At 42.6% G+C, this 22,243-nt stretch overlaps 2 protein-coding genes across 2 annotated transcripts; one reads left to right on the plus strand and one right to left on the minus strand.

Moving 5' to 3' along the window:
* Positions 1-9,076: 9,076 nt before the first annotated feature.
* arel1 (apoptosis resistant E3 ubiquitin protein ligase 1) lies at positions 9,077-17,537 on the minus strand (the record flags this gene model as incomplete). The annotated part of the gene is made up of 21 exons (XM_079218613.1): positions 9,077-9,179; positions 9,804-9,979; positions 10,070-10,159; positions 10,246-10,304; positions 10,413-10,542; positions 10,980-11,105; positions 11,424-11,603; positions 11,693-11,802; positions 11,901-11,976; positions 12,079-12,200; positions 12,284-12,425; positions 12,516-12,593; positions 12,720-12,961; positions 13,060-13,240; positions 13,435-13,604; positions 13,719-13,956; positions 14,122-14,348; positions 14,614-14,685; positions 15,293-15,513; positions 16,791-16,959; positions 17,390-17,537. The coding sequence occupies 21 exons, from the start codon at positions 17,535-17,537 to the stop codon at positions 9,077-9,079; spliced, it is 3,060 nt and encodes a 1,019-aa protein (XP_079074739.1).
* A 1,731-nt stretch (positions 17,538-19,268) lies between these two features.
* Positions 19,269-21,479, plus strand: fcf1 (FCF1 rRNA-processing protein). Its single transcript, XM_079217123.1, has 7 exons — positions 19,269-19,328; positions 19,503-19,574; positions 19,673-19,821; positions 19,937-20,009; positions 20,137-20,224; positions 21,002-21,096; positions 21,233-21,479. The coding sequence occupies exons 1-7, from the start codon at positions 19,294-19,296 to the stop codon at positions 21,279-21,281; spliced, it is 561 nt and encodes a 186-aa protein (XP_079073249.1). The 5' UTR covers positions 19,269-19,293; the 3' UTR covers positions 21,282-21,479.
* The last annotated feature ends 764 nt before the right edge of the window (positions 21,480-22,243 follow it).

Here is a 22,243-nt window from a genome sequence, read left to right on the forward strand (position 1 = left end):
ATTATATTATTTTCATTCTTGCTAAGACGTTGATACTATTCTCGTGTTTAAATGGTTACAGTTGATTAGCTCAGCTCAGCACAAAGACTGGAAGCAGCAACTCGAAGGCCTTTTAGCACATTTAGTTTGTATTAATTTAAACATTCTGTTCTGTTTGTTTAATCTGTATGAAAAAGTTGTTTGCTAGACTTATTCTTGGCTTCTAGTCGAGCTCGTAACTTCAATCACACACAAAGAAGTATTTTCTTCATGTAGTGAAATATAAGTAGCACAACTTGAAATGAAATACGTGACTTGAGTGGCTAAATATACATTTGACTACTGTACCTGATATATACACTCAACTGTATTATACATATCAGCCACCAAAAAACTCTAAATTACAAAGATACGAAAGATTCAAAGATAAGAACAGGGTTTCCACAGTGGGCGCTTTGGTTTGTTCTGACAAATGTTAAGATGCATGACGCCAGTAATATATTATGAAATGAAGCATGCAAACACAAGAGCATATGAAGGTTGAACTCTCACTCTGTCATTATGAAGTGAATTGACTATGATAAGGGATCCAGTGTTGTTTCTGTAATATGTGCTCTCAAGTCAGTCTTGGCACAGTCCAGAACAGTGTTTATCTAAGGAAGGGGTAAATGACAAAATGAATAAAAGCAGTCTGACAACTGAATAGAAAAATACATGATGACAGACGTGACAATTATCAAGCGCTGTTAACAAAGTGATAACGTCAGAAATTGTCCTTCAACTGTTTCTACTTTCCTGCATTGGCCCCCGAGATAAGATAACCAAGAGGAATCAATCACGGGCCTTGTATTATAAGACTGCGTGGGAGGTTTAGATAGATTTCAGAGCACATTTTAGCTTAGCATCCTTGCACATCTTGTTCTGTACCAGGTTCCGTGTTTGGGAATTGTCTAAAAGGCAGCAGGGGATTTAAAAATGGGCAAATGGAAAAAGGAATGGAACAATGCAGTTGATAGTTGTGAACAACCCTTTGTTTGTTGTAAGTAGATTGATCCAACCTCCCTAAACAGTTCTAATAAAACAACAAAGGGCTCCTCTGTGGACCAGCCACTACAGAAAGAAAGGCCTGGCTGATATTAGGCCGCGATGGTCGAATTCCTCCTCCTACTGTTTCCCACCACCCTATTGTTTTCATCTCACCAGTTGATGGTGTGTGATGAGAAGTTTGGTAATCATTGGCTGTGATTGCTTGCAGAAGGTCCAACCATCTGTCCACCATTTAGCATAAAGAATGGTTCCATGTTTGCAGCGAGGAGTCGGATCTACTTATTAGATCACTGCGTCATCCCTTATGATGGATAGTGTCGTATAGGTCACTCTGTTATTGGGGAATTGATCAAAAAATGTACTCAGTGTGTGTCTGAGGCCAAGCCACATCTGGAGACAACCTGGAGGCTGTTAATCACAAACCTAAACAGAAAATAGCTCAATCTCCTTGTCACAAACACCCAGGAACTCCTCTAGTTGCGTAACAACCTTTATTGCGTCATTTTAATGCTTAGTAAAAGACATAAAATGGAAGGTTTTCATATTTATGCGATAATAAACTGACTGGAAACTCAAGAGTTACACACTGTATTTACTTGGAAGTTTATTTCCATGCAAAGCGTCCTTGGAGAGGTCTTTCTGGGCAAATTCTTTGCTGATGTAATGTTTACTTTGCCACAAAAATCTTGCTGTTGCATTCTCTAAAGACTGCAACAAGATCACAGAGTAATCCAGTGGATGGAAACCAACCACAGTCCGTGGACAATGCTGGGTATATCTGATGAAACGTCGATGTCCTTGTAGAACAGGTTGGCTTTGACATGTTGAATGTTGCGGTCTGGAATGGACGGATTGAAACAGGCAAATTCACAAGAGTAAAGCTGGGAAAGGAACTACGTTCCTTTATTTGGAGGGGGCCCCCCACCCCTCCACAACCACAACCACTTAACAGCTAATTTGATTGATTATGATAACAGTAATGACTGAAGATACAAGGACTATCAAGGCTTGCTGTGTGGGCAGTATCACTGGTGTGCCTGCTTTCCTGTTCTCCAGGTGTGTCTCAATGAAGTAAATCAGCATGTCTATCATCTGTCTATCAGCCCAGGAATATGTATTTTCTTTGACTGGCCTCATGCAGGCATTTAATACCCTTTTGGGTCTCAATCTGAGTCTGTTGCATTCTGTTCTGTTTCACTTTACTTTGATGTGTCTGTGGTAAACTGCAATTATTCTTTGTTTTGTTAGCGCCAGATGACTCTTATCTCTGGATAATTTGCTCACAATGACCCCCATTAACTTCACATAGTCATAGCATAAAACACAACCCTCTTTTCTTTGAAATGACTCAAAGAGAATGAGTCATATATTATCATGTAAACAGACGTGTGAAGTCATGTGTTCAGCAAATGAGAAGAAGCAAAAGGTCTCTAAACTCACATGCCTTAAAGGACAGTTAAAAATACATGTTTCTCCCTGATATTCTTAGTGTAGCAGTGTGATGACCCTTGCTGGGGGGTTCCTCTGCAGAGCCTAGTTTCCACCATTCACCATAAAAAGAAAAATATACAGGCAGATCCTCGCATAGCTCACACCCGGAGCAAAGCAAACACTCTCTGCCATGTCCGTGGCCTCTCTCATGTCCTCACTTTAACGTCCTCCCCAGAGTGTCCTGGATGGTTTCCTCATCATCCCGTTGGGTGGCTGACACCCTTAGACAGGAAGGGACTCCCGCCATGACCCACAATGCTAACACAGAAAGCAGAGGGGAGCCTGGATGAGTTACATCATGTCCTCTGCAGGCTGCCTTGCACCTGGAACCTGATAACTTTATGAGGACGGGGACCTGCAGGAGAAAGGATTTGTGAAAAATATCACGCTGTGCGTTCCTCGTGATTACACACACTGAATCCAAATTCTACATGCAGCAATGACTGTGCAGAGGAGTCGTGTGAATCTGCTATTCATGAGAACATAGCTGAAATAAAAACACGTCTCTTTTTCAAAGGGTTTAGGCGGCAGATTGCCATTATCTAAACTGAGCGACGCGTCCTGGAAGCAGCGGCTGATAGGATGCGGTCAATCTTCCTGTCAGTTCAAACAGAGCCTCCGCCTGTTCCTCAACGGGGTGGTCCCTCCTCTGCCGACCATCCCTAGTATTCAGGATGACTTGGCAGAGATCGGACTGGAAGACGCTTCCCTCAAACAGCAGTTTCCAGCAGGTGTGCTTACCTCTCTTCTTTTTCATAGACATCTCTAACTCCCTGGTTTCAGGCAGTTCCCCTCGAGTAAATTCAACAGTGTGTATACCGTGACGTGTCCAGACTCTCACACACTTCTTCTCTCAGCCAAGCAAAACGTACGCAAATGCAAAATCCTATTAACATCCCGTCTTTGATGCTGCTGTCAAATGGTTTTCCTTTCAACAAATTGGACTTCATGGCACAGTGAAGGTGGAGGTGATATGTGGCTCTGCACTGTAAACACACTGTAAGCTGATCTGTACACAATAGGAAATGGCAAATGTGCAGGCCAGATGTGGCTATTGTTGAGGTTGTACGGCTGTGGTCAGTGAAAGTCGTTGAAAACCTCATCCTCTAAGTGGAGAAAGTTAGAGTTGACAAACTCTGGGAGGACTCTTCGCTGAAAAGATGACTAACTTCCACATTGCTGTGGTGTGGCCCAAAACCACAGACCAATACGGTGGCTCATTCACAAATATGGAACCATAGGTGCAGTGCAGTTGCTCTTGGATACTCTAAGTCCAGCTACTTTATTAGGTTCAGGCGCAGCAGGACTGTAACATAAACCTCACGCTTGTGAAAAATCTATTTTTAAATTGAAATGTAACGCAAAGTTATTTTAAATTTAGAGATACACTCTTTAGAATCTGTACATTTCAGTTTATTTCAGGCCGGGCAATGCCACAAACGCAGCATCCTGACTCAGTCAAATGTGACCGCTCGGCTGAGCAGGACCATCTTGGAGACTTTCAGTGTTCAGGATCAACCCAGTGGCCTGAAGCTCTACTGGCTTCCAGTAGCTGTGGTTGGAAAGGGGGCCAATGCCAGGCTCTACTGGCCAGTGTTTGCCAGGCTTTGACACACTCAAGACCATTTCGGGTGGCAAGCATTCCATCAAGTCTGGCTTATTTTTCTATTCCTATTACTGTGGAAGTCAGGATTAATGACAGTGACTTTGGTGCTGACCTTGAGACTCTAGTCTACACCATAGCTATGCAGCTTTTCATCACATTAGAAGAATGTCTTGTAAACCATGCTGTTCTTCTCTGTGGTTCAGGACCTATATGAAGCATTTTACATGCATGTACAGTTAAAGGGACAATTTGACATGGATATGAGGAGACGGGCAGAGAAGAGTCTACAGCCAGTCTCCAGGCCCACGGTCCTGTGAGGCCGTACATACAGGAACAAGCTTTGAGATAAATGCTCAGCATACTACTGTCTTCATTTTCAGCTATTTCAATGTAGCACATCAGAGACTGATATGATTGTCATTAGTTTTGTAGGTATTTGTTCATAAACCACAGTATTGGACAAATTAAAAGGTTGATGGCACTTGATCAAACTTGAAGGGACACATGTGTTTTCGTTGCTGACACATTTCACGCAAAATCTCTTTGTGGCGCTACAGGAACAGTCAAGGAATCACAACATCCATTAGGACTCATCCTCTTGGGGCCGTGAATACCTGTACATTCACGTATGTCAGTCCGGATCAAAAGGGTCGACAGATTTTAGATTGCCATCCCTACTGATAACAAGGGCGGAGCGGCACAGAGGTGTTTCTGAAGAACTACATTAGATGCCTTGTTTTTACAGAGGAAATACAAGAGTTTTCTAACACACAGAATATAAAACAGCTGCAAACCCCAGCAGGATAACTAACCCCATGAATCAATAGCCTCTCTCATATAAAACAATGGACAGCCATCAGCTAGGGGACACTTAATCTCCACGCTTGCAGTTCTTCATGACCGCTTGCGGCTGTAAGCTTCTGCTTGTGTCTGACCTCAGCTGTACGCATGGACATTTATATCATTTTCAAAACAGAACATGTGTTGGCAGTCCTTGTTTCTGATCCAGGAATGTGAGGCCTTTTTCATTTATGCGCTGCTAGTTGTACATGTTCAGTGTGGACCTGCAGCATCCTGGCTCGGGTGTTGAGAGACAGGTCTCAGCACTTAAATCACAGAGGATTGATAGGAGCAACAGAGAATCTGTGAAATATCAAGAGAAGAGAGGGGAATTCTCTTTAATCAGCAGCGGTATCCCATCCATACATTCCTTTGCCGTCCTTAGCCGCCAGCCCAATGTCATCACTGTGATGCACATTTCTCACAGCCGCTTTTCCCCCATAATCCTCAACAATATCGACTGCAGAATCATAAAGGGAGCCAGTACAGACCCTGGTAGGGTCCCCCCCTCCCCCAAAATGCCAGACAGTCAGAGTCATTTTCGTGAAAGAAGCAAGAGATCTCTTCTTTCCTGCTCTGAGCATGATCACGCTCAAAAACCTGATGGTTGCCTGTGTTTGGACTGAGGCCTTAAGGACCTTTCACATGATAGATGGAGTCAGAACACTGCACAGCGAAGGGTAAACGTCCTGGGAAAACGTCAGGCCAGGCCTGCTGCTGGAGCGATGCTCTCCTGTCCTTCAACAACGCTGATTAAGATTGGCTCCCAAATCAGCCAAATCATCGCAGATGATGAATACCTGCAGCCAATCCAGTTGGCAGTTAATCAGTGACGTCCAATCAGGTAATGATGACCTGCATGTTGGAATGGGAACCCATGGCTGTTCAGCAGGAAGGAGGGAGAGCGGTCAGGATCTGAAGATACTTAAAGCGTGCCACGCTTGTGTTCTCTGCCCTGTGAATTACTGTCTGAGGACTACCTTTGATCAGAGGAGCTGATGGACGTCTCCTCGGAGGCAGGGTGTCTGACTCAGAGATGAGCAATGAGGCACTGTGTTTTCGATCAACTAAATTCTTTGGTTGGCTCACACCGGAACTTGGAAACCCCCGAACCCCAAAACCGAGCTGCAAGTCAGGTCTGGAGATGTTTATAGAACATGGAAAATTTGTCAGAGAAACATGTTTTCCCTGGGAATTAGCATCATCAGATGCATTTACAAAAATGCACAGTATTGTTGTTGAGCGATCTCCCACGGGTTCTCTTGGGAGGGACAAGCGCTCCAACATGGCACATTAGTCTTCATGAGCGCCAGAGGAAAGGGAGCTTGTTTTTTAGTTCGGTGTTATCACATTTTATACACAGTACAGCTCTCAAAAGACTGATTCCGATTCGACCTTCAGCTGCCGTGAAACCAGCAGGTTTGAATGAACCGTGTTTATTTTCGTGTGTTCGTGAGGTATGTATTGTATGTGCGTGGGGAAATGAGAACGTCTGCAATGTTGAAGACTGAAATTGTGGAGGGTCAGCTGAAGACAGGAAAGCTCCTCATCATTTACTGCTGCTGAGCTGAGCTGTCCCTCCAGAAGACAGCGGAGGAAGCGAGTATCCTCTGGTAATGTCACGCGTAGAGCCACTGCCCCCTGGTGGCTGAAACATGCAATCTGCTGGCCAAGAAGTGAAACCTTAACACATTAGTTTAGATGATTCTTTATATGTATTCAAATGGTCATTTTTAAAAATGTGTCTTTTACTCAAAGATTTTGTCCCACGTAAGAAAATAGTGCTAAGTCGTCACAAGCTATACATTTATTTTCTACATACAGTACACCTTTAGTCCCCTCTCAAAGTCTTTTCATTGTTGGACCCCAGTTTAGGTTTCACTGGTCTGCATGCTCAGGACCACAAACTATCTCAAAGTCTAAATTTGAAAGTGTAAGGAGGCTGTGTGTGATCACGAGGCACAAAAAGTAAGATAAGGGGTAAGAATGTATTCCATTATTTGTTTTATTCCCATAAACAAAAGGACCTGCAGTGCTGAAAATCACCAGCAGAGGCTTGCCATTAAAAAAAAGGAAAGAAAAAAGTATTCCAGCTTTAAAGTCAGAGGCAAATATCTACAGTGCTAAAAGTCACTCAGGTCATCTAACCCAGAAAAAAAATGAACATTAAACGGAGTAGCATATGCTCATGGAAATCAAAACATTAAACAAGAACATAAAGCTACAGGACAGACCTCCTTCATATTTGTTTATAATGGACATATCTAATGGAACAGCGAACTCGTGTAATGCTTAAACTTGGTTTACTTCTAGTGAATGTGATATTAGCCATTAGTACTGGTGCAGAAAACACACCCTTCATGAAACATTTTAATAAGCACTTTTTCCAGCGTTCTCAGTACATTAGGTCAACATTGCACAACCCAAATAAACACAAAGCCATAGATCCTCTTTTGAACCTTTCAGCTAAAGCACTCACAAATGCTCATCAAATCCAAAGCGGAAGATGAGTTGAGAAAAAAATCCCAACTTGCTGCAACTACGGTCGACAAGAATGAAGTGAAATCTCTCGGCGGCCCAGTCGAGCTGTTACTGCCGGCTGAGACGAATGTGAGCAGTGAAACTGGACCCAGAGTGCTCTGTGGGGAATGTGAACATATTCAAATGTTCATAATACTATTGAGACGAATCCTCCTTTAACTTTTTGATTCTGAATCTAAACAATGAGTTTACCTAAACGTTCTACAAACTATATGAGTGGCAGCATACAATAGTACAAAATGGATACTGAACATGTAAACTCTGGGACAGCAAACAAATTGTTACACAATTATGAACAGCAAAAAAAAAGAGAGGAAAAAAAGAACTCTGTTGGCTCAGGATATTGACAACACTAACAACATTGTTTTATAGTAGACGAAAAACAAACTGGGACATAATCTCCACTGATATAATGCTTCAGTTAAGTGAAGCTGTGGGGTAATATGGCTAAAGGAAGGAGGCAGCTATGAAGCTATGAACCGACCGGATGAGTAGGCTTCACCATATGTGTTTAAGAATGAATGAATGAATGAATAGGTGGCATAGGAGTCTGAGGTAAACCATAACAGGTAAACGTGAAAAGGAGACAGCATACATAACTAAATGTTTGTTATATATGGGCTCTCCCCAACATCCACAGTGACCTCTGCATGTCCTCGAATAACTGCTATAAACCTTTGCCTTGCTATGGCCGACTATGCTTCTCTCAGCTATGCACCTCTCGGGATACATTCAGATGCAAAGGGCATGAATAAGGCAGGTTATAAAACATAACAAAAACATTTACAACTCCAGACAAACATAGTTTCAACAGTATGGGTGAACACAAATATGGTTTTTAAGACGCAATAAGTTAAAAACATGTATAAACAATAGAAATGACTTCTTTTAAAACCCACTCCTTCATTGAGGAAAAAAAAAAAAAAAAAGAATCCATTAAACGTGCAACAATAAAGAAATCCCTTCTCCCTAAATGTCAAACCAAAAAGGTAATAAGATGAAAACCTATGTATACACACTAGTATGTACAAGTATTGGAATAAAAGAGTGATATTATATATTTACAAACACACATCAGTCCCTGATCGATTAAGGCCAAAGTGCTGTACATGTCGCCCACATCACATGGAGGCCGCTGTTGCACTTAAGTGTTCCTCAGTTTGCAAAATGCAAAAGAAGCAGTTATAAAGTAATACTCACGGCCTTTGCTCTAGCATAACATGTCTTTCAAACATATAAAACTAAGCAAACTTGAGCATTAAGAAATACAACTAGCCCAAACCTCACCTTCTTCCAGCTGTTCCTGGTTTCCTTTTTTTTTTACAAAAGCGAGATATCTTATATACAAACAGTAGCACTAGAGTTCATATGTTGAGTTCCAGTTTCAGGACCGTCTTCTGGGACTTCCTGTAATGCCCTCTCATCCTGAGAGAGTATCTATATGGAGTCTGGGTGATTCTCTGCCAGGAAGCCCACTGTTAAACGCAGATGAATGCAGGAAACCGGTGCACTGGAGCGGGCAGTGCTGGTCTCCTCCTGAACAAGTGGAACACAGTGCCAGTGATGGGAGAGTCAGAGCATGCCGAAGCCCTCGCTGCCCTCACTGATGGCCAGCTTCAACATCTTGTGCAGTTCCTCATAGGAGTCATACGTGGGGAGGCACAGCTGGTTAAAACTAGATAGATAATGGACAACAGAGAGAAAGCCAACGTTTAGATCCCAATAAAGCATTTTCTGGAACATTTCTAGATCTAAAAATACAAAATATGGTGATATTCTAAAACTTTTCTATTAATGAATCAAATGAAGAACAATAACCTTCTTGTAAATATTTCCTAGCCTGAGTAATGATTCATCTGTGGCCGAAATAAAACATTTTTAATTATTCTTTTGGACCTCTATGCCTCTAGTGGAGAGAGAGAGAGAGAGAGATGCAATTAAGGTAACTGGCCACGCTTAACATTTTGAGTTGATAATGACGTTAGAGAAAAGTCAGGGGTTCATCATCTTAGAACCATGAGTTTCTTCATGAATGTTTGTGCCAATCCATCATCCGGTCAATGTTAAGATATTCCACCATAAACATGAAAACGAGCTGGTGGGGCTGGATGAAAAGTTGCCCATCACCTAAATCAGTATATTTCATCCTCTGAGGACCATACATGTCTGTGAAAACTTCCATTAAAGTAGTTGTTGAGATCAGTCTGGATGGAGAACGCAATCAAACAGACCGACATTGCCATCCCTGAAGCCTCAAGCCGCCTCCTTTACGTAAACCTGCCGGTGTCTTCCTACTCACCACGTGTGTGCAGTGGGCAAGGTGCTGTGTGTCGGGGCAGCGATGATCTGGAAGGAGGGGCAGAGGGTGTTGAATCCCCCGGGGGGCAGCTGAGAGGAGCCGGTGGTGAACTGTAGCAGACGCGCCAACTCCTCCTGGGTGAAGCTGGACACCACGGCCCAGAACCACTTCATCACCTGTCGAGACAGAACATCGACAATACTCAGACAATTTAAATCGCCGGCCTGCTGTTGGAAGAAAATGGAGAAACCGTTCCCGGGACATACTTTCTCTCTGAAGTGCCACGATCCTCCAACAATCACAGCATGGGCCTTGAAGTCCTGCACGTTTATATCACCGGTGCCACACATCAACAGCTGAAGAGATTAAAAGGAAAACAAATAACTATTACCCAGCAGTGCTTTACAGATCCACTGGATTTTATTGTATTCATCACACATACCTCCAACTCATTCTCATCAAATATGGCCAGCAGGTTTTCTGGAACCAGTTCGTTCAAGCCTGCAGTTGAACAGGAAATTACACTAATTACGCGCACATTACCGGAGATCTCAAATTAGAGGAATTGGCAAAACAAGTGGCCGGCTGCAGCTGTGCTAGTTTCCTCACCTTTCAGGAAGTGTTCCACCTCATCTCTCACCTGGCTGGCTAGTCTGTACTGGGCCAGCAGGTTGAGATAATGCATCTTGTTTTCATTATTCACAGAGATTTGAGATCCCCCTGATATTAGCTCCACCACCTGCAAGAGAACATGAGGCACAATATAAACGCCAAAGAGCATTCGTAAAAGAGCAAAACAGCACAAGTGTTGCTCTTTGACAAGAGGCCAGATGGGAGAAACAGGATTGTGTGATTGATGTCACACACTTGACAGCATTAGCATTAATGGCCACATATTTAACAGTTTGGAGCAATATATATGCATCTAAATAAAAAGAAGTAGGTCAAACTCGACATGGGAAGTTACTCAGCCAGTTATTGTGTGGCAATTTATAACAAGCAACAAAGCATCAAACTCTGCTCCTCCACCTTTATATAAACTCACAACTCCCTGTTTTGAAGAAAAACGCTTGCCAAAAGAGCAATATGGTTTCTTTTGTTTGGTTTATTGCTCCTATCTCCTGTGAAATGACATCAGGGAAAAGGGGGAGGTTCATTTCCAAAGTGTTGCCTCACCTTCTCCAGCTGTCCCGACTTGCTGTACTTCTCCTCGGCAAACACCAAATCCATTTCACTCACGTCATTGTTTAGGATGAAGCAGACTTTAGTTTTGTAGAACTCCTGGTCATCCGTCTCAAAGTACTGTGTGTGGAAAATAAAATGAAAACACAGGAAAATGGCGTTTTTAAATAAACAGGGCATTTCGTCATCTTGATGGAAGGATAAAAACATGATTGGGTCGACTTTAGTTCTCAGCTTTGAAACCTTACGTTGGATAAATAGCAAAACACGTTTTTCCATCAAATAAATCATGCCGAGAAACAAATCAGGTTTATTGGCTTCGTGAGGAATGTTGAGAAGTTGATGAGACAGACCAGCTGACAACATAGCGTAAACAATGAAAACCTTCCAACGTCCGAGGAAAACATATTTTCTGTGGGAATGTACCGTGTTCCATACCTTGTAGTTCATCCTGAGGCCAATGATCTGGGCCAAGAAGGAGCGTGTGAAGCGAGCTCGGACCAGCTGTTTGTAGGCCCCACCGAGAGCTGACTCATACAAGCACTTCCCTACGACGCGGCCTGCAAACTCGTACATCTTGAGACGCAGGTAGGGTGGCCGCTCAGCGTTCGGGTGCACCTGTAAAATAGAGTTGAATGCACTCTTATTTTTTCATAGGATAAGATAAGTGGTTTTACATGTGGAAGGAGGCACATAGACTAACTCACCAGGCCCTGGTTGTTGTCACTGAAGCGGGTGAACAGTTCGTTGGAGGTGTCAAAGAGGGTCTTACAGACCAGCTCAAACCACTCCCTGCGAGGCCCTCCCCAGTCCAGAGCTGCAATTCAATACTGAATTAAAACTCATGGACTTAACACACACTCACACTGAAGACACCATGAAGCTTCCGCAACTACATTCAGATGTGTCGTTTACCTTCCTCATCATGAAAGACGACCTCAAAGTTCTTACTCCAGTCTGACACTGAGAAGTTTTTCGTCGCCTTCAGGGACTGAGCAGCAGCAAGAGGGACAGACAAATGAGAGTCAAAATCATCAGGATTACATGGCTGTTTTCATAATGCAGAGTTATAGTGCAGTAAAGCAGCATTCACCGAGTCCAGAATGGAGTGTCGAGTGATTTTTAGGCAGGTCTTGGTGCGAGGTCTCTTGGAGTGGATGTGCCTGAGTTCACGTTGAAAGAAGTTCACCTTGTCTTGGAACGTTTCAGAGCCACCTGTGGACAATACCATCAAATTACTGCTACAGTCGCCCCCAAAAGACCGCATTTACAAAGTGCAGCTCAAGACTGAAACAAACCAATGTTCTTGTGCAGGAAGCGAATGAATGTGGCAGCCATGATGTTCCTGTCTTTGCAGCTGAGCTCCACAGGAGGCTGTATCCCATCATCCACCACTAGAGTTAGGTACTTGTGAACCGGGTCAGGGCCATGATAGGTGAACTGAAAAGAGAGCCGAAGATTACGGTGAGATTCCCAAAAAACAATCAAAGTGGCCAGTTCTCCAGGATTTCTGATAGGACATCTGCTTACCTTCGTTCCTGGACATACTCGAAAGGTGAAAAGGCGCCATGGGATAATTTTCAGGTAGAACTCCTTCACGGATAATTGCTGTTTGGCGTAAAAGTCCAAGTCAGCATCACCTTACATGAACGTGTCTTGAGTTCTACTGTCTCAAGTACAGCATTTCTTACTTCCTTGTGGTCACAAACATTCCATTTTACGCTGGCCACTTACCTTTGGCGATATGTAGCAGTAGACCTTTTTTGGTTTCTTGACCTTCTCAGGTTGTCCCTCCACAGGAGAGTCGTGCTCATCCTCCTCTTCTCCCATGGAGGGCCTCCTCTGGGGAGCCAGTAAAGAGGAGGCTGGTAACTGCCATGAAGAACTGTAGTTCCCATTGCTGTAAAGGTATGCCTCGAAGTAGATGCTTATGCCTGGAGTGGACACATTCTTCTCCACACAGGTCTTCTCATTCTCTGTAATAGGCAATGAGAGCATGCGTATTAGGCTTTGAAAAACAAGCTATCAGGCTAAATAGTGGTGTGTTTTCCTTCTGCATGTATAGGCCGCTCACCACTGAGAACAATAATGTCAAATTCCCCGTTGCTGAGCGGCTGGTCCGTGTAGGAGATGCGGGCCCTGAAACAGCCCGTCTTCCTCAGAGTCAGTCTCAGCAGAACCTGGCACTGCTGCTTATTGAGTTTCACTGACTTACTGTAGTACTCCTCCAGACTGTCATCATCCACCATGCCCAGCTGCGAGAACAGGAAAACTCAAACTTAATGCCAGCCCAGAGCCTGTTCTGCTACACTGTAAAGCTCGTGGACTGTGCAATTTGGGAGCGGAAAGGTGAAACAAAACGCTGGCTTTCATTTGTATAATCATAATCACAAAATAAATCTTCAAATTACAATTAACTGGATAATAGAAAAGGGGTTTGCTCCCTTACAGAGTGCACATGGACACTGTAGTTGGCTTCATCTGTGAGAGATGTGGAGTTACTGGTGGGGTTCCCATACTCGTCTCTGGGCTCAATCTGCAAAGTGTGCTGCTGGCCATTAGTTAGAACCAGGGTGGAGAAATGGTAGGCTATCTTGGTTTTGGATGGGACAACTGTACCTGAAGTGAATAAAAGAACAGAAAAATGCACCATCAGCAAAACAAACTTGTCAAATCAATAATCACATGCCGCAAAAATACGAGTTGGATCTAAAACACAGACAGAAGTAATACCTGGCTGAAATATCTTGTAATAAGGGCTGTAGGCCACATTGAGGCCACCAAGCTTGACAGCAACCTCATAGCGTCCGGCCTTGCGCACAGTGAAGGCAACTTTTACTACATTGGACTCTGGTTCTTGCAGAACCTCCTGTGTAACAGGGATCTCCAGAGCCAATTCGATGTGGGTGATGTTGACCCTCAGCCCCACAGGCCGGTGGGCCGGAAAAGGCTGGCCATTCTTGTAGAACAGCTAAGACAGAAGCACAAAAGAGACCACACAAGAACGTTTCAGTTCCGTCGAACAAATATCCTTGACACTGCAGCATGCATAAGCCACTTGTTAGAAAGTAAATTGGACTAGAACCAAGAGGTACAGCACATCTTTAACTTCGGCACATTCAAAGTCAAGTATCACCTGGACTCTGAAGCTCATGGTCTGCCCCACTTCCTGTGGTTCCTTCCAATCCCAAGACACCTTGCAGGAACGTGGGTCGAGGTAGTTTCCTCGGACATAGTCGTAGATGCTGCGGTCACCGCGTCGCCCTGGATCTTCATTCTGCAAGAAGCTGACAACCCTCGCTGCAAGCTCACACAGGAACTTGATGGTGAAGACAAACGCTATGATGGAAACAGTAATTCCACCTGTCGCAAGAAGGGGAGAAGCACAGAAGGCAAGTTGTTGGCAATACATGCAAGGTATTTATTTGCTTTTGAAATAAGTTGATTCATCACAAAAACAAAGTTTACATTTTGATTAAGGTTTATGGCTATACTTAGGCTACACAAACACTTTAAAGCAATTGGTAAAACCGGTTGTATCGCCTTACGGTGCTTGCAGAAACTGAAAGAATGAGTTACGTGCCAGCATGCCAGCCAAATCAGAACAAACCGCTAAAACACTACTTACCAATCACGTAAAACATGAGGTCCCTTATCAAGAAGCACAGCGCCACAGCACAGCCAAATATGAGAGCTCCAGCTGAAAAGACAATTGCACATTGTACCAATAAATAAATAAAATTAAGACGATACACAGTTCCTGCTCTGAGCCTGCTGGTTAAATCTGTATGGTTTAACTTTGTAAATACATAACCTCAGGATGGACATCAGCACCACTATATTTTACATGGTATCCTGTGTCAAATGAATCGACACAAAGTCCAGGAAATGGTGTAATTCAAGTGGGCGGTTTTGAAATATGGTGATATGCATGTTTAAATCCATGCCCTAAGCAAGACTACCAATGTAACACACAAAGTAAAAACAATGCTATAAAGTGAGAACAAAAAAATTGTTTCATACAACCCTACATTTATCCTCAATGTGAAGGAATACCGTGGTTTAGTGAGAGAAAAAGACAAACTGATGTTGGGCTGTACACAGAGATGATGCAACACTGAACTTCTCATAAGCTACGTTCAAATGATATGCGACTCTTGTAGTAACAACACTTGGGACAACACTTAGCAATGGTCCAATCCATCTTATGTTTACATCTTAAATCAAAATGCCTTTTAATTATCTGCAGCTGTGGAAAGCAACCCAAACTAAAAACAGTGCAAGGCAGAAAATGATCAGGATCTCACCGATTGTCCACTTCTCATTCAGACGCCTCACAGCAAGGCTGTGCACCAGCCGGATCTCGTAGTCCTGGTCACGACTCCTCCTGGAGTTCTGGAGGATCTTGATGCCTGTTGACAACTTAATGTAGTCTTCGTAGTAGTATCCCCAGCCAGCTAGAGACAGCTGCAGCTGACTGTCAAACTGAGCCAGATCATCCAGATTCATACAATGCAAGTTCTTTAGTCTGCAGAGGAAAACAAAAGTGAAAGTATGTGAAGTGACATATAAGTTTAATTACTTTTAACCTTAAGTACAGCCTTTATAAATAGAACTCTAACATGACTGCTAACTTCACCTATATTGACTGCAGACAACTGGTTTTCCCACATAGAAAACTCTTTACAAGAGTAACATCAATGTTATCAGCTCAACTCGTCAGTTATGTCAACAGAGTGTAGCGAGACGATGTGGCGTGTTCCACCAAGCCCTTCCAAAGGATTGGAAATGTCCCGATAAACACAGCAAAAAAAAAATGCTTATCTTAGCAGATAAATGTTTGTAACCAATAAAAAAAAAACATAATCTTGCGTTGCGAAGCTACTATCTGTATATCGATACATGTGACTTTACCAGCACGCTGTTCAACCGTCCAGTTCATAGTGTGTGGCTTGGTTGCTTATCTACACTGTGTTTTTAATTGATTACTCTGGTAATGATAAAAAAAGGATCTCATTTTTTTTTAATAGAACTGTATCTATTTTATCATCTTATTCATAATTACACATTTTATCTGAGAAGTAATGCGAGGCATATGTGAATCTGCAACCAATCCCTATTCACAGTTTATTTTAGCCAAGAAATGAGTGTGACATTTCCCCATTGCGGGACTAATAAAGGAATATCTAATCTAATGGTCATTTTATGTTAATACACAGTTCGTCACTGAATGAAGACATAATTGTGTCATTAATAAAGGTTTAAAGTCCAGCAACGGGAGGGAGCAATAGCAGGAGAGACATAACCTTCAGAAATGTGACAGTGTCCCTTTACTAATATCAGACTGTTTTCCTGAGACACGTGATGACGATGTTATGACTGTGTTTCAGAAACACAGTTGACCTTGTTGACTGAGGCAGCATTTCTATAACGCAACAACTACTTATCACAGCCGGTTCTAGCTGCATCAATAGCGAGCGCCCAACGCACATACATAAACACCTGCATTGCTGCAGGGTCTCACACAAACAGTCTCTAAAGAATACTTTTTACTGCAGTGACCCTCTGAAACACTGCAGCCTCCACAGCTCAGAGTCAGCAAACTCAGCCAGCCATGAATGGAGAGGCTGCCCTCAAGTGGACATGTGTAAATATAGCCTGTGTTAACTGGCATAAACATGACCACATAACCAGTTCAAGACACACACACACCGAGAAAAACAAACATTCATGACAAGCAAACAAAAAATTGTTTCCAAAAAAGGAAAGCTACTCATGTTTAAGTTAAGCCCTTATATTGCTTACGTATGATAATAGTGCCCCAGGCTCTGGGAGCAAAGCCACTCCTGGAAGGCAAAGTCTCGCAGCAGCTGGATGTGGGCCTTCGCAATTTCCCTCCAACGCTGTTGTTCCTTCACCACCTCCTCCAGACGGCTCAGTACACTCAGACTCAGTTCCTCCAGTGTCTGTACATCTGGATGACACATGAACAGCACATTAAAATCCCCAATCACATGCATGCCAACAAATCAGCATCAGTAATGCCCCAGTTTAGGCTTAAATACTGATGAAAGTCTAGCATAACAAACATTTAAGCCTGGGCTGATTGTCCATGCACACATGCATCTCATAAGCCTAAAAAAGACAAAACCAAAATCGGACAAAACCAAATTCTGTAATAAGCAACACAATTGCCTTGCATTAAACAGGTTTAAGTCAAGTTAGACATGAGACTTATGGTTGGGGAAAACATCCAAACCAGAAAGTTTCAGACCTGCCTAGGAGAAGTGTCCTTATGCAAGTCACTGAAGCTACAACTGCTTACTTCAGCGAGGATCAGACTACCAACCAAACTGCTACCAGCCATGTACATCCCCAAATGAAGAGGTCTGTAAGACACTGACCTTCAAAGAGGTGCCTGTATTGAGAGAGGCTATGTCCTTGGAGCCATTCCTCAATCTGACTCTCTTTTCCTTTCTTCCAGCGCACTTCCCAGAAGAAGATCCACGACACAGAGCAGAAGAGGAAGGTCAGGAAGAAGCGGCGGTCCATCAGACCATCTTTCAGCCTTCACTCAGACCCTCAGTGCTCAAAGAAAAGCTGCCACTCACCAGGGGGCAAGTCGAGTTTCCTACAATTGGAGAGAAACTGCTTAGGTGGAAAACGAGCAGACCAAAATAAATAACAAAATGCTTCAATTTCAACAAATGCATTTAAAAGAGGAACATTGGGTCAACATTAGGACATTAGCACGCAAAGGAGGAGCTTCGCAATAAACCCCTTTGTCAAGAAAACATGGATATTCAAGTGTCACCTTGGATAAGTGATGGCTGTTGGAAGAATAGCATTACATGTAATCAACAGCACTGAAATATGCATGAACAACTTGGCGAAAGAATGGACACACAACTCTCACCAGCCTCTGTTCAAACCAACTATCAAAAGTCAAAGAAGCCAGTTAAAATCTAATTACAGTCTTAATCCAATCCGCCCAGCAGTCCAGAGGATGGCGATGGGACGGAATGATGCACCGTCTCTACGTGGGAGCTCATGTGTCACAGCGTTTCTAAATGTCGTCCACCGTTATAAACAACCACAAAGCTAATTAAATGAGCGACCACAAAGGTCAGCTTTGGGGAACTTTACCGGAGTGTCGCTTGGATGACGTTTTTAAAAACCACAACACACCGGCTGCGGAACATAAACCCCGCGGACGGACACATCATATATTCTCTCTATTGTCACCTGGCTCGCTGAGTAAAGCTGGAGGCGAATGTTACCAACCGTTAGCATCGTACCGACCAACCGCCACAGCTACAGTCACCAGCCAACCGGAGCACAATGCTAGCAGCCAAGTTAGCCAACAATGTCAGCGACATTTCAACAAGCTTGTCGCCGACCCCCACGGCGGTTATCAAGACGCGCAACACGACACGGTCACAAGACACCGCTCGAGATTGCACAGCAAAAACAAACCGAAATTGCGAGTGTAAAAAAAACAATAATATATTATATTAAACACTGCTTCTACCTTCGTCTGTTGACCGTTAGCTTAGCAGCCGGAAAATGCGCAGAAAACGTGTCGCTGTTTGATTACGTCACACTTAATCGTGTCTATACAGTACACGAGGGGGGAAAGGAGAAGGTTCCACTCAGATCTGTGAGCTCAAATATAAATCATGGTATGTAATCTTTAACTGCGTTACCCCGCGACTGTCTGGATAATTGACGTCCCTTTTGAGTTATTGTGTGTATTATTCATTTGGCGTTGAAGCTTTTTAGCAGGCAAACCACGAGCTAAATGAGCTAGCCTAGCGCCTACCGCACAGTCATTTTAACTTAATTGAACTAACGTTACACTTCCAACACCAGCTACTGAAAGGAATCGTGTATTTGTCTGCATGTATAATTTTGATTTATCAGGGCAAAGATCTTGGTCTCAAGATTAGTGGAATTGAAATGGCATCGCTGTCCTTAAAACGTTACGACCGTGAATGTAGCCTGAGCTAGGTTTAGCTAGATGTTTAGCTAGCTAATACGTTCAGTGTTTGTTTGTGTAGCGTTAACTACTGTTAGTAGACGATGAATTCCTACCGAAAGAAAAGCTTCAATAATGTCAGGTTTAGTTTAGTGTTTTCAATGATTAAGCGTGAAGCTTTGGTCGTTGATGTGTATCATATTTTTAGAGAGTTTCAACAGTGTTCTCTCCTGCTATAAAACTATTGGTTGTTTTATGTTGGTCGTAATGAATTTCTCTGTGTCGCTTTGTGCAATCTAGGGGAAGCAGAAAACAAAGAAGTTTGCTGCAATGAAGAGAATGATAAGTCTAAAGGATAACAGAATGTACGTTTTCTCAATTGCTCTCTTTTTAAATCAGTCAGTAAGTTTAACCATTTTATTCTTCAGCTCTGTGCCTCATATTAATCCAGTTAAGTCTCGCATACAAATTCAACTAAACAAAACATTGGATAGTTACAGAAGTATTGCGACCACTATAACCCCTTGTTTGCTTTGTAGAAAAGAGAAAGACCGGGCTAAACAAAAGGAGAAAAAGAAGAGGGATCCCTCAGCGCTCAAGGAGAGAGAAGTGTAAGTTTACAACACAACAGTTTGAATAACACGATGAAAGACTTGAAGTGGGTGGCTCCTTGATTTCTTTTCTATTTGTCTGTTACCATTTTTTGCAGGACAAAGTACCCGTCGTGCCTGTTCTTCCAGTACAATACTCAGCTTGGTCCACCGTATCACATTCTGATAGACACCAATTTCATCAACTTCTCCATCAAGGCCAAACTGGACATTGTTCAGTCTATGATGGACTGCCTGTATGCAAAATGTAAGGACTGCTGTCAAGTAGTAAATATTAATGATGATCTTAACCATCTTCTCAATGTAATTGATGCAGTATAGATATTAATTTAAGTTTTTTTCTGCAATTTTATCCAATCCAGGTATCCCATGTATCACAGACTGTGTGATGGCTGAGATCGAAAAGCTCGGGATGAAGTACAGAGTCGCACTCAGGTACAAGCTGCTGTGTGTATATATATATATATATATATATATATAAAAATAACTGCCCTTGGGGTATGAACTCATGAATTCACAAGTTACCCTATAATTACATATTTTGCTTGTTTTGTATTTGCAGGATAGCCAAGGATCCACGGTTTGAACGGTTGCCGTGCACACACAAGGGGACATATGCCGATGACTGTTTAGTCCAAAGGGTAACACAGGTAATATAATGTTCAGTTGTTGCTATCGGGGTTTTAAAGCTATGATATGTTCACATTAAGATAACAGTCTCAGAAAATGCCATGGTATTACATTATTTATTTGTATAATTATTATTATTATCATTATGACTAACCATTGATGAAATGAGAACGGAATTATAAACCTGATTATTAATAATAAGCAAATACTGTAGGTATACGACAATGCAGCTGTCTGTGGGAAAGAACCAACTTGAACCTCAAATCAAATTTCGCTTCACATTTTTATCAGCGCTGTCTACCGGCACCCGTGGTCAGCTGTGGAGCAGCTGATGAAATAATCAATTAGCGTTAAAGAACATGCAGAACAGAGCTTCAATAGTTTTCAGTAATCCTTTAATGCGGTGCACATCTCAGAGTACAACATTAGTTTTCATTAAGTGTTTAGTTCCACATTGACAGATACAGCATACTGTACCTGTACACAGACAAACTGTAAACAGCCGTCCGATGCAAGTATCAGAGCTCACTGGAGCATAGGAGTAACCATGGTGACTGTCACTCACCTCCTCTAGTCACCTCACATGGCGAATCTTCACCACCTGTGTAAATTAGCAGTGTGGACAAGTAATGGTCTTTTTTCACTAGACCAGTCATTTTGGCTTGAAATAGCAGAAAAGGCACAGGTGTAATTTATACTATTTAAAACAAGTCGTTATATCATTATAGTGGATAAATATATGGCATGTTACGTTTTGGCACTTCAGTTATATCAAGAGCATACATATATGTCCACAGCACAAGTGTTACATCCTGGCCACTGTGGACAGAGATCTGAAGCGAAGAATCAGGAAGATCCCCGGCGTACCCATCATGTACATCTCAAACCACAGGTAGCAACTTTTGCTTTAAATGCATGGCAGCTTTCATCTGTGTGCCTTTTTTCTTTTGCATACCATTGTTATTCTGGACTCCTTCATCAAAAACACAGTTAAACTGATTGTATCTGTTTGTTTGTTTTTCATCCAGGTACAATATTGAACGGATGCCTGATGACTATGGTGCGCCAAGGTTTTAACATTTCTACAACTGTGCTAGACCTGTAAATAGACAAAGTTTCCTGTTTATTATGACTTTCCTTTTATGTCCATCGAAAATAGTGTGAGGTTTGATTTGGTGAGGATGGGCTGTGTTTGATGGAACAGCAAATTACTCATTTTGTTTTTTCTAAATGACATTTTTTGTTACAAGAATAAATCGACTGATCCAATGTCTACATCTTTGATCTCCAGTTTTTCTCAACACATATGTAGAGGCATGTTTGTTACATGAGCAATGATGCTAATTTACTATGGGAAAGATACAAAGGTCATTTCAGGTCCATATTTTTACGCAGTTGCTTTGGTGTTCATGAATGTTTTGAGGTCTTTTATTTAATTACAGAAGATATATTTTTCTTTTTTCCTACAAGGCTATTTATTTATTGATTTGAGATCAAGATCCCCCTACAGGAGTTAACCCGTTCGGGCCTGATGAGTGACCCCCTCCACCCCCCTCTCGCTCGCGGAGTGGCAGGGAGGGAAAAGGGAAGAATCCCTCTTTTCCCGTTCGCATTGATAATTTGTGACGAACCCTGCAAGGAGATTTAACGGCTATGAATCTCTCCTTGCCTGTAGACAAAGAGATCAACCCAGGAGTCTCCCAGTATTATTTCTCTCCTTATCTAAGCCAATGTGTGTCTAGGTAAGGCATGTGTCTTAATATCAGTGTGTGTGTGTAGCCGTGGAGACTTACCTTAACTCACAGGGATGGACGTGGGGAAGATCTTGCTCTCGGCCGGTGTGTATCTCCACACACACTCTGTTGCACAAAGCAAGTGCCCCTCTGCATCAGACACATGTGACCGTCAGGGGCCAAGCATGTCATTTTGACTTGCTTTAAACATGCAACAGTGGCCCGCAGGCTAAAGGGGGTGTACCTCTGTATAAAAGATAGATATTGCAGAGAAATGTATATATAAACCCTGCTTTGTTCCGCAGC

The sequence above is a fragment of the Taurulus bubalis genome (assembly GCF_910589615.1).
Source record: "Taurulus bubalis genome assembly, chromosome: 1".
NCBI lineage: Eukaryota > Metazoa > Chordata > Actinopteri > Perciformes > Cottidae > Taurulus > Taurulus bubalis.

What these genes read in the sequence shown, in the direction of transcription:
- fcf1 (XM_079217123.1), top strand. Translation starts at nt 19,294, where the DNA reads ATGAAGAGAATGATAAGTCTAAAGGATAACAGAAT. An exon ending in AGTCTAAAGGATAACAGAAT is followed by an intron (nt 19,329 to 19,502) that starts GTACGTTTTCTC and finishes TTTGCTTTGTAG; the next exon opens with AAAAGAGAAAGACCGGGCTA. An exon ending in GGACTGCCTGTATGCAAAAT is followed by an intron (nt 19,822 to 19,936) that starts GTAAGGACTGCT and finishes TATCCAATCCAG; the next exon opens with GTATCCCATGTATCACAGAC.